At 38.8% G+C, this 13,449-nt stretch overlaps 1 protein-coding gene across 2 annotated transcripts in view; it reads left to right on the top strand.

Moving 5' to 3' along the window:
* The window catches only part of LOC126458454 (uncharacterized), a 52,939-nt gene extending 50,488 nt beyond the window's left edge, over positions 1 to 2,451 (top strand). For both annotated transcript variants that reach the window (XM_050095523.1, XM_050095524.1), the window contains exon 5: positions 581 to 2,451. In XM_050095523.1, coding sequence (XP_049951480.1) covers positions 581 to 631 — 51 coding nt within the window. In that variant the 3' untranslated portion in view covers positions 632 to 2,451. The remainder of the gene's footprint in view (positions 1 to 580) is intronic.
* Positions 2,452 to 13,449: the final 10,998 nt, after the last annotated feature.

Raw genomic sequence — 13,449 nt, 5'->3', positions numbered from 1 at the left:
GAAGAATTAAATGTTTTGTTTCAATATAGTGTCCCAGGAGCAGTGGTAAATATTTAGGGGGAAATAACAGGAATGATCATTTCAAGCAGACTAGTAAAGTGTCTAAAATGCATACCTTAGGAGCTATGAGTACTGTCATATCTGCTGCTATGAAGCATGTCACTTCCTCTGAAAAAGTTCATAGCTCTTACAGTATGCATTTTAAGGCCCACATTGGCTATTTCTGTTGCTTTCAATGACAATTGCTGTAATGTCCCAGAACATTGACCATTCCTTTTGGGACAGCCTGCATGAAAACAAAAAGCTTACGTGAACTGTGAAAGTTTTGTACTGTTCAGTTAGAAACATGAAATCCTTGAAGTGTTTCTTCTTTTGGCTGGAAAGTTAGCAGTTCACTGTACTAAAGTGTTCACTGTAATTCTGTTGCATGTAACTATAAACTTACAATTATTTGGACTGTCTTAATAAAAGTAGTCTTCAGTTCAAGAAGCAAAATGAAAAATCTAAAATTATAAAAACTGGTCATTTAAATTTAAAATTTATAAAAAAGTGGTGTTAACTCAGAGAATCTTCTTTCCAGGTGAAGTGTTCCTGCTGCGGCTTCATGTACATTGTGCCAGCGGATCAGTAGAAAATGCCGAGTGATTGTTAAATGTGATTTCTGAGGCTGTGAGCTTGGTGTTGTAGTCTCCGCATTAAATTTTGCAGTGTTGTGAACGGACTAGTTTATAGTACAAATTGTATTTGTAAGGTGATTTAAAGAAAGAAATAATCACTGTTTTATGTGACAGATTTTATAGTTTAAAATTGAAAGGTATTTTTGTTACCAGTATTAAAACTAAATTTTCTTGTGCTGATTGTGTGATGCAGCCTGCAAAAATTAGAAATCAGTGATTCAGTAATGGAAGAACAATCAGTAGTGTAGCTTTAGTTTTGTGGATTACAATCTGGAAGTATCAATTCATATGGTGCCAAAATCTTCCAAACTGTCTAGTGTGTCCACAATATTTGTGCTTTCAGTAACTCTTAAAATGCATTGTGTTCAGAGTTTGTGTTAACTTAAATGTTATATGTTTATTATTCATACATACCACAAACATTAAAGCAATTCCAGCTTTGTAAATTCATGTCATGTATGAAATTGCTGCATAGACTACCTGATATTCGTCTATTTTCATAGTAGTGTGCCAAATAAAAAGGAAATAGGTTTTGGTATTATCAAACACTGACTGATAGTTGATAATTTCATTTAGTCTTTGCAGCGAATACTATAGTATTTAGTGAAATGCTTGAGGTGCAGTGCAATGATATTGCTTGTAATACTTCCCAGAAACATATGAAGTGTCATGAAAGGTGTTTGAGAGTCTTAAGTCTCAGATCATAACCACTGGAGTATTGATTTCCAAAAAGACTTAATACAAAATGACATCATTAATTTTGTATTGTTCCTATTTATATCATTGATGACCTAACTTTTACAAAGTTGTTAAAGTCTGAATCTCTGTCACTCAGATTTGTGGTTTGTTTGTTCAATTCTATAGTCACAATTTTAGTTTATTATTGTTTTATAATAGCAAAAATTTGCAAGCAGTTCTTGCAAGATATTTGCATCGTGCAATACCAAACAACCTAGTATTACATACATACATTCCTGTTTTTTGTTCAGTGTATAGCTTTATTTTAGAATGGATTGTTTTTAGTGCCTGTACTATTACATAATGTATAACAATCAAATGGATTTGGGGCATTTAAAGGGTTGTGATGACCAATTTCCAAACAAGAGCAAATATTTGTTTCCATTAAAGCAGGATGCTCTGGCATTGTGTAATAAATAAGGTACTATAGTTTTATCCACTATGCTCAACAGCTCTGTGATATAATTTATATAAATGTTAAACATTCACAGACATGACATGTTACGGCTTTGCAGTTCATTGCACTTAAAATACAGGAAAAAATGCAAGTCTGTGGAAATACTCATATCTTGCCATAATTTGATCTTTCACCTTAAGGATAAAGTTGAAGTTGACTCAGTGAAGAAACTTCTATAGTGTGGCTTTACCCTATCTATTCCAAATCAGATCTGAAATGCCAAATAATAATACTTGCATTTTCTTCTGATGTAATTTTTCCATATGACATTTCTGTTCTGTTTTATCCACTGTTGAAGAAATAACTGTTAAATGTGTAGTTAGTGGAATGTCATAGGGAATCTCATTGTCTCTAAATTTGTAAATGATCTCATGATGAAAACAAATTTTTAATTCAAAGCCACAAGATGAAATTTGACAAGAGGAATATTTTTTTACAAATTTAGTCTTAACGGATGTTTATGGCATCTACCTTTGTCATATGGACATGACTGAAGAGTTACTCTGTAGTATTATGTGTGAAGTAAATTTTATAAATATTTGTAATTGAATACTTGCTTAATAAAGGTATAAATGGAAATGATTGTGCAGTTAGTTTACGTATTAACAAGTGTCACTGTCCTAAATTGAAATTCCAGTTCCATCTACTGTACATGCAATACTTACTCCACATAAGACTGTGTAGTTGCAGATGTTTCTACCTACTGCAAAATGTCTATTTCTTAGCAATGAAAGACGAAATAGTCACTGTGGCCACCTAATGTAAAATCGGTTACAAATGAAAAGCCATTCATACTGCTCGCATCATGTCACGGTTGGTAACAATAGTGTCTTGTGTCAAGTTTCCAATAAATTATGGGTAATTATGCATCCTAAAACTGATATCAGTTGTAAAAGATTGACATACCCAAGTAAAATTCATCAGCTTAAAAAATGAACTATATTATACATTTGTTTCCTGCATTCAGAGCTCGTAGGTCTCTGGAGGATGAGAATCTGCTTTGCACTATCACTTCAAACGTTTCCCAATTTTTTTGTGGTAAAAATGACTGTTTCCACTTCACTGCCTTCATCAATTCTGCTTTTGGTCTGAGGTATTTGGGAGTCCAAGTCAGTGAACGTTGTCTATTTGTGGAAAGGTTTCACCTTTGTCAAGAAGGGCTACACCATTCATTAATTTGAACACTGATAGGTAAGACTTTCATTTCTTTTGTCATGTTGTTTAACTTCTTCACATGCACTGCCGGCTCAAATTCTGCATTAATCTTATCACAAGCTTCAGTTTCAACGACACAGCTTGAGCACTGGCTGCACAATTTGAGGCATGTGCTGCATGATCAGTCATAGATACAGCAACCCGATCAACAGCTGCTATGGGAATGGGCTACCTCCCTCTCCCTGCCACACCAACTAATTCATCTGTTCTCCAAAGTTCTTGATCATATTTTTTGGCGAATTTATTCCCATGGGACCTCTATCCATCTCTTTGTGTGAGTGATATTCCCACAATGCAGCACTGCTATTGCTGAACTTATTGGCAGTGTTCAGTCTTTCTTGGCAATAGCCATTACATTGTGTATGGAAAACTTACACCTTTTTACCCATTTACTCCAACAGTCATTTCGCAAATGAAATACTCATCAGGGGGCAAACAGCATACCAACATCAAAACAGGAAACTTATTTCATTCTGAATGCTTGTAGTGCCACATTTTCACCTGCTGACAGAATGTGGTACCATTGTTTTAGTGTACTACACAAGCAACCCACACTGCAGCATTTGAAACATCAGTTCAGTTATAACCATTCAGTACTATTAGCAAGTGGAGCATCACAAGACTGTAAATGTCAAAAATGATTGGTTTCACTGATAAATTCTGATATTGGAAAAATCAGATTTTGGTGTTGGTAGCCCAGCATAATCAGCTATCTGACAAAGATGACTCATTTGTTGATAAAACTGATAATGGTAAGTGATGAAGACATCTGTGTTCATTAATAGTGATAACAATGAATTGAAAAAATCTACAGCAAGGAGAAAGGTAAGAAGTGACAAGTGTCCAAAGTAAAACTTTTGACACCTCACCATCCCAAGATCGCATTTATAGCCTGCGTTTGTCCACAGTGTTTTGTCAACTAGCTGCATGTGACTGTATTAGAACATGCCCTATGAAGATATATAAATTACTAAATGGCTAAAGTGGTCACCCAGTTGTACTTGCAGGTTGCCTGTCTAATGGCCTCCAGGAGCAACAAAAACCTCATTTTCAAAATTTTGAGAGATTATTGACCAAATTTAAAATGCTGCCATTATTAATTTACTCATAAAGAGGTATAATCTTACATTAAAAGTTTAACAGACTAAGTATTGAAGTTAGAAACAATGTATATGCTCTGAAGCAGTGACTCACAGCATGCAAACTCAGTATTTGAGAATGAGAGCACCTCATGACATCTAACAGTTTTTCCATAATTTGTGAATGTTCCTTTGCTTACAGATCCACAAAATAATAAAATGAAAGCAATTCATTACTTACTAAATGTTTACTGTTCATTTGGTAAAACTTCAGTGTCAAGCATGCTGTTTTAATTTATTACTTCCTTACACACTTTGCATACAGTGTCAACATCTAAAGTTGAAGAGACCTACAAAATGCTGTATACATGGGAATGTGATTCTTTAAAGAATTGAGGGGTGGGATTGAACATACAGTTTGCCAGATTTCGCACACTAAATTTTAATTTTACAGTGGAATACAAAAAGGCAATACACAGTAAACCGTTTGTCCATTGTACCTCAGTTTATAGATTTTGATAAGATTAGTTGCAATGTATAAAATAAAACAATACAAAACTATCAAAACAGTCCCAAGCCTTCAATCCAGAAGGATAGGAAACGTACCTTGTTTAGCCACATTCAATATTTTGTGTGTGTGTGTGTGTGTGTGTGTGTGTGTGTGTGTGTGTGTGTGTGTGTGTGGATAGTACTGTCAATTAACTTTACTTAATGGAATTTGTCCATGATTGTAAGTAGACATCAAAAAATTTGTTAAATGACAAACTGATTATTGATTATGAACTTTTTCTTTTAGCTTCAATTACATTTGCTGACAAATTGTTGCAAGGCTCCTGCTATGCACTCCACAGTTGTTGAGAATATACACCTAGATAACAAGCATAAAGGAAAATTCTAAGCCACACACACAGTTCAAAAGTTATGAGACTGTTAAATTTGTGCTGCTTATTAGATTTTATATTTTCTCTCTCAGCAAATTCTTAAAGCTCATTTGTGCCAATTATTGACACACACTTTTGTGTTATTCATAGATAATGCCCTTTGAAGTGTGGTTTTAAATTAGCAAATTTCCTATCAACCAGCTGTGATGTGCATGAAATGTCAGCTTTGATGTTAATTATAAACGAAATGTTGTAAGAAAAGGGGTGACATAGTACAAATATCAATTTTGATGACCTCCGGAAAGACACACTGTAGACTAAAAGAATTAAACACCGTAAATGTGAGAATCTTAGCCTGGTGTCAGATTTTAGTTCTTATGCTGGCCTGGCAGACTGTGTTCAGTTTTACTCCTGAATTTTTGAAGCAGGTACTGTCAACACCCATTTACAACAGTAGTTTCTTCTGCCACCTAGTACTTTAAAATATTTGACAAAATATTTTACTATGATAAGTTACTAGATGATAGACTGTCTTTTTTACCTGTGGTTCTGGGCTCATAATTTATTTGCACAATGAACCCCAAGTACAAAACACATTAAAAGAAGAATAAGCCAGGTAAGAGGGTAGTTTGTTGAAAAGAGCCAAATGTTCAGTAATGACACATGCTGAGAGCCTTATGCCTTATAATGATCACAAAAATCAAAGATAAAGTTATCCCCAACACACACTTTCCTTGTAACCCTATAGTGCTTTACTAGGCGTGAACTTGTTTGAAGTAATGTGCCCCAACTGTCCTCCAACCTTTGAACCGACTGTCCTAGCCAGTACAGGGAGGAGCTATTGTAAACTCCAATCCATGTTGCAACTGGTATGTTGATGAATTACTGGCAGAGACGAAAGAAGGGATATGTGACAGATAAAAATCTTTGGACCACTTCTGGATGATACCCTAAACATTTGGACATATGAGGCTGGTTTTATAAGTCTGGTAAGAAAGCAAGTCCAAATGTATATTTTGTAAACAACTGACCTTGTATCTTGGCATAATCTCCTTTGATGGATGTACACTTTGTCCCATGATCCTCCAGTTTTTTCATCCGATTGGTAAAATAGGTTCATCAAACTGTGCAGAATACTGACTGACTGCTACTATCACCACCTCATTTGCTGAAAATTTCTTCCCAGTAAGACAAAGTATCAAGTTAGGAAACAGGAAGAAGTCACTTGGGGCTAAGTCCAGTGAATAGCATGGATGAGGAATCGATTAAAAGCCAAATTCATGCACTTTCACCATTGTTATCACTGATATGTGAGATGGTGCATTATCCTGGCGAAAAAGCAGTTTTTTCCATGCTAACCTTGGAAGGATAATAGTGATCAGTTATGCTTCTGCTTTTTCCTAAGTAACCAATGAGGATTATCCCTTAGGAAACCCAAAAAACAGTGGCTATCACCTTACCAACTGACAAAATGGTCTTGCCCTTCTTCAGAGCACTTTCACCAGCCTTTGTCCATTGATTTGACTACCTTTTTGAAATTGGTGTGTAATGATGGATCCAGGTTTCATCAAGAGTCATAAATCAGCACAAAAAGTCATGTGGATTGCAACTGAACATTGGCAGATGTTGTGTTGAAATGTGCACAGGTGTGTTTTTGGCTGACTGAGCAACTGCGGCACCCACCTCGTACACAGCTTCTTCATTCTCTGTGCAGGATATTAAGCACTCACTCAGTTGACATGTAATATCATAAATTTTTATTCAGCGGTCTTGCATTACCATATCATGGATTTTATCAGTGGCTTCCTTGGTGGGACCTCAATTGGACTGTCGGAGCATGCTTCATCTTCAGGACTTGTCCAACAATGTTTAAATTCATTAATATAAAAGTAAATGATCTTCAATGATGATGCATCAACAGATTAGTTAGTAAACTTACATCATGCACGTTTTTTATTATTAGAGGGTCTTGCATGTTTGCTGTCAAAGTCAGACTCTCTAGAGAGAAATAAAATTTCTGAGAGTTTCTTCGCTAACACTGAAATGCAGTTCAGTGATAGAAAGTACATCATATTTTCACAGAATTCATATTTCATTATATTCTTCACAGTATCACAGATGTTAATGTTTAATAAAACTTTATAAATATCTTCAGTGCATAATTGTTGTAAGCACCTCGAAACTGCTTGGGTAAAGATACTGGAAATCCATTCCTTCTCAGGACTGCAGACTTCCTGAAAATACCTACGCTCTGCACCATTGTCTATATGACTACATTATCCAGAATTTCCATTATCAACATGGTTAATTTCCACCACTACCAATGTTAACGGTACAAATAATACTTTTATAAAGAAAGAAAGAAAGAAAAAATAGTGCTATCAAAACATAAAAACTAAAGATGAAGTATTCTAGTGCTAGTTTCAACAAAGTAATAAGCAACTATGACATTGTGCTTTGTGCAGGAATTATTTAATGATCCAAAATAAATATTTTCCTTTATATTTGATTCTCAGTGTGGCTCAGTAGCTCAGTGGTCAAGTACAAGACATGAGGTCTCAAGGCCTAGGATACAATCTCTGATCAGTCCTAGGGTTTTTCTCCATCAGTTGTCAGCTCTTACACCTTTGGTGATGTTCATTAATGCAAATAATGTTGAAATACTACATGGTTTGGGGTCCAAATTAAACTGTATCTCCTTATGTCTGGCCAGGTAAGTCAATCCGGAGTTCAGGTCAGTGACAGTTTTACCTTTTTTAATTGTATTAAGTTTGAATTTAAACAACAAATTTTCTCAACAGTATGCAGTAAGAATATTGGATTATAGACTCCGTGACCGAGCGAGGTGACGCAGTGGTTAGACACTGGACTCACATTCGGGAGGACGACGGTTCAATCCCGCGTCCGGCCATCTTGATTTAGGTTTTCTGTGATTTCCCTAAATCGCTCCAGGCAAATGCCGGGATGGTTCCTTGCAAAAGGGCACGGCCAACTTCCTTCCCTAATCCGATGAGACCGATGACCTCGCTGTCTGGTCTCCTTCCCCAAACAACCCAACCCCCAACTCCATGTACTGGCGGATCAGTAGTTTCTGTCTATACTGTGATGAAGCATCAGTACGTCCTGCCTGTAGTTTGGCGGATACATACAGACTAAGAATATCAATAAATGAAGTACACAAATTTCGAGTACTTGGTTCATTTCTTGCTGTTTATGTCAACAGAAAATTCTGCTGTATAACAAATACCTACAAGTGCGTGCAATACTTCAGCAGAAATCAGTGGCAGCTCGTGAGTATACATTCCAGGTGTACGTAAATATTTAGATTCAAATAAAATTGAGAGCGTGGAATTAATAGCAACTGCTGTATAACAGTTAATGCCTATCAACAAGTTTATAAAACTATCGCCACTGGCAGTAACGACACTACTACTAATAATAATAATAATAATAATAATAATATGTATAATTTATGTGACAAAAGAAAGAATTGTTTTTGTGGAACTTCGTTGTTTTGTACATAATTAAGGCAATAACGAAATAATGTGTAAGTTTTCGCAAATCTCCAGTTAGCATTTTTGTGTAACTGGGAGTTTTCGTGCTTTTCCATTTTTTCAGGCAAATGTAGAAAATCCCTAACAGATGTATTAGTTCAAGAATTTACTTCCGGGCCGAAAATGGGATATTCTTACGCTGCATCCACGCAACTTGTGCTAACAGTACACTTCCTTTCCTTGTTAAATGTTCGCTTGCAGTCACGCTTATTTGATTTCGTGACTCTCTCAATCAAGGATCTGTTCTCGGAGGCCCTACTAGCTCCTTTGCCGCTAACGTTTCCTGGTAATTTACTTTTATGTCCCCGGAATCAGATTTTCATTCTGCAGCGGGGTGTGTGTTGATATGAAACTTCTGGCAGATTAAGGTTTTGTGTCGGACAGAGATTCGAACTCGGGACCTTTGCCTTTCCCGGGCAAGTGCACTACCGACTGAGTTATCCAAGCACGACTCACGACCCTGCCTCACAGCTTTACTTTTATGTTAGCATTTAAAATAGATTCAACGTAATTCATAGTTACACTGCAAACGAAAGCCGATTACCGCACAGTAAACAAAGAACTCCAAAAAGTACCATTTGTGGAAACGATTAAACTCAATTAGTAATGTTTACCAAGTTGATCACTTGACTAGAACACAAATAAGGCGCTGAGATCCATAAGGGCCTAAAGCACACCGCCATCGATCCCACATTTAAGTAAATATCAGAAAAACCAGTGATACAGCTTTACGTGAATTTTCATATGTACAGTGCTGGCCTACAGCACAGATAAACCTGACTCAGCATAAGATCAACAGATTTCAGAAGCATGAATAAATGCTACAATCTCAGAATCGAGGGTAGTGTGCTTTAGGCACTTATGATTCTCACAAAATGGTTCAAATGGCTCTGAGCACGATGGGACTTAACATGTGACGTCATCAGTCCCCTAGAACTTAAAACTACTTAAACCTAACTAACCTAAGGACATCACACACATCCATGCCCGAGGCAGGATTCGAACCTGCGACAGTAGCAGTCGCGCAGTTCCGGACTGAAGCGCCTAGAACCGCTCGGCCACCGTGGCTGGCCGATTCTCACATCACAATCCACCCCTTCAGATTTAGTGGTAAGATGGCCCAATGAATACCCTGTCAAAACATGAACACAGATCAAACATGAAAACAGGAAGAAGGTGTACTGAACTGTGAAAAAAAGTAGAAACAGTGAATGGTTCAAGCTTAACAAGTCCACTATTGAGTGATCATCAACAGCTGCGGCGTCGTGGTTAAGTGGTCATGGTGTTGGATTGTTTAGTGGGCGAACTGTTAGAAACCCACACGTGCCATTTATTATTATTTTTTCACATTATGAACTGTCCTCGTGGTTAAGTGGTCATGGTGTTGGATTGTTTAGTGGGCGAACCCCACACGTGCCATTTATTATTATTTTTTCACATTATGAACTGTCCATCCGGTCACTGAAACAATTGTTCTGTTTCTGTACTCTTGCCGTTATATATTGGTTATAGAATATTAGTCATGTGGTAGTAAGAATACGTTACCGTCGCAAGTAACGTGATGAATAGTGAGAGCAGGCGAGATACCACATAGACGTCTCACAGAAGTGTGAGTGAGCTATATTAGAACTAAGGAATTCAAGAGTCAAAACTTCCAAAACGCAACTTCAAAAAGTTTAAAGGTATATCTTTTGAAAGAGCACAGATAAATTGTGTGATTATGAAACTCTTGGTTTCATTCGTTGCAGCTTATACACTGAAGAGCCAAAGAAACTGGTATATACCTGCCCAATATCGCGTAGCGGCCCCGCGAGTACGCAAAAGTGCCGCAACACGATGTGGCATGGGCTCCACTGATGTCTAAAGGGAGGGAATCGTCACCATGAATCTTGCAGGGCCGTCCATAAATCTGTAAGAGTACGAGATGGGTGGAGATCTCTTCTGAACAGCGCGCTGCAAAGCATCCCACAGATCATCAATAATGTTTATGTCTGGGGAGTCTGGTGGCCAGCGGAAGTGTTTAAACTCAGAAGAGTGTACCTGGAGCCACTCTGTAGCAATACTGGACGTGTGGTGCCTTGCATTGTCCTGCTGAAATTGCTCAAGTTCGTCGGAATGAACAATGAATATAAATGGATGCAGGTGGTCAGACAGGATGCTTACGTACGTGTCGCTTGTCAGAGTCGTATCTAGACGTGTCAGGAGTCCCATCTCTCCAACTGCACACACCCCACGCCATTACAGAGCCTCCACCAGCTTGAACAGTCCCCTGCTGACATGCAGTGTCCATTGATTCATGAGGTTGTCTCCATACCCGTACAGGTCCATCCGCTCGATACAACTTGAAACGAGATTCGTCCGACCAGCCAACATTTTTCCAGTCATCAACAGTCCAACGTTGGTGTTGACGGGCCCAGGCGAGGCGTAAAGCTTTGTGTCGTGTAGTCATCAAGGGTACACGAGTGGGCCTTCGACTCCGAAAGTCCGTATCAATGAAGTTTCGTTGAATGGTTCGCACTCTGACACTTGTCGATGGCCCAGCGATCCAGCGTTGCAATCTGCAGCAAGTTGCGGAAAGGTTGCACGTCTGTCACGTTGAACGAATCTTTTCAGTTGTCGTCGATCCCGCTCTTGTAGGATTTTTTTTTCCGGCCGCAGCGATGTCGGCGATTTGTTGTTTTACCGGATTTGTGATATTCATGGCACACTCGTGAAACGTTCGTACGTGGAAATCCCCACTTCATCGCTACGTCGGAGATGCTGTGTCCCATCGCTCGTACGCCGACTACAATACCATGTTCAGACTCACTTAAATCTTGATAACCCTCCATTGTAGCAGCAGTAACCGATCTAACAACTGCGCCAGACACTTGTAGTCTTATATAGGCGTTGCCGACCGGAGGGCCGTATTCTGCCTGTTTACATATCTCTGTTTGAATACGCATGCCTACACCAGTTTCTTTGGCGCTTCAGTATATGACAAACTATTATGTTTTCATCATTTCCTTGAGTGTGATCACATCACATTCAAACGAACACCTAAACTGGGCAAAGAGGCATATCTCGCCAAGTGTTCAAATTAGGTGCGTCGGTAAGAAATTAATATCATATGACACCTGTGCTGTCACTAATGCCGTGTATGACACACCAGACGTGTTTTCCAGTGGAGCATTCGGTTTACTTGTCGCCTTGTCATCAAGGGTTTGCGGTTCCCGCCACTTACGGACGTTACACCACGGCACAGACACAAATTTGTATACAGCGAACAGCGAAAAAAAAAAAAATTCGTACGGGGGAAGATTGAACTCAGCTCTCCTACTTGGTACTACAACACCGTGACCATTTAACCACGGCGCTCTTGCCGTATGAGGCCGCTCGAGACTGGAGTTTTTGTTCTTGGACCGTTCTCTGTTTCTATTTCGCTTTTTTCAGTAGACCTTCCTCCTGTTTTCGTGCTTGATCTGTGTTCAGGTTTTGACGGGCTGTCCACTGGGCCCTCTTACCACAAAATCTGAGTGGGGTGCGATGGGGAGTTTGCCTTGTCAGCGCCTCAAATTGATTACTGTATGAAAAAACTCATAACATAATATATAATATACTACAACTGATTCAGAAACCCACAAAATAGGTTTACTGTCAGTACAGCTATAACACATACTGACATGCAGTCTGATTTTATTACAATATACAGGGTGGTCCATTGATCGTGACCGGGCCAAATATCTCACGTAATAAGCGACAAACGAAAAAACTACAAAGAACGAAACTCGTCTAGCTTGAAGGGAGAAACGAGATGGAGCTATGGTTGGCCCGCTAGATGGCGCTGCCATAGGTCAAACGGATATGAACTGCGTTTTTTTTAAAGTAGGAACCCCCATTTTTATTACATATTCGTGTAGTACGTAAAGAAATATGAATGTTTTAGTTGGACCACTTTTTTCGCTTTGTGATAGATGGCGCTGTAATAGTCACAAACATTATGGCTCACAATTTTAGACGAACAGTTGGTAACAGGAAGGTTTTTTAAATTTAAATACAGAACGTAGGTACGTTTGTACATTTTATTTCCGTTGTTCCAATGTGATACATGTACCTTTGTGAACTTATCATTTCTGAGAACGCATGCTGTTACAGCGTGATTACCTGTAAATACCACATTAATGCAATAAATGCTCAAAATGATGTCCGTCAACCTCAATGCATTTGGCAATACGTGTAACGACATTCCTCTCAACAGCGAGTAGTTCGCCTTCCGTAACGTTCGCACATGCATTGACAATCCGCTGACGCATGTTGTCAGGTGTTGTCGGTGGATCACGATAGCAAATATCCTTCAGCTTTCGCCACAGAAAGAAATCCGGGGACGTCAGATCCGGTGAACGTGCAGGCCAGTCCACCTGTCATGAAATATGCTATTCAATACCGCTTCAACCGCACGCGAGCTATGTGCCGGACATCCATCATGTTGGAAGTACATCGCCATTCTGTCATGCAGTGAAACATCTTGTAGTAACATCGGTAGAACATTACGTGGTGAATCAGCATACATTGCACCATTTTGATTGCCATCGATAAAATGGGGGCTAATTATCCTTCCTTCCATAATGCCGCACCATACATTAACCCGCCAAGGTCGCCGATGTTCCACTTGTCGCAGCCATCGTGGATTTTCCGTTGCCCAATAGTGCATATTATGCCGGTTTACGTTACCGCTGTTGGTGAATGACGCTTCGTCGCTAAATAGAACGCGTGCAAAAAATCTGTCATCGTCCCGTAATTTCTCTTGTGCCCAGTGGCAGAAGTGTACACGACGTTCAAAGTCGTCGCCATGCAATTGCTGGTGCATAG

This window comes from Schistocerca serialis, chromosome 2 (assembly GCF_023864345.2).
Source record: "Schistocerca serialis cubense isolate TAMUIC-IGC-003099 chromosome 2, iqSchSeri2.2, whole genome shotgun sequence".
Lineage (NCBI taxonomy): Eukaryota > Metazoa > Arthropoda > Insecta > Orthoptera > Acrididae > Schistocerca > Schistocerca serialis.
Note: the sequence above shows the minus strand (reverse complement) of the source record. Positions and strands in the feature narration are given on the sequence as shown.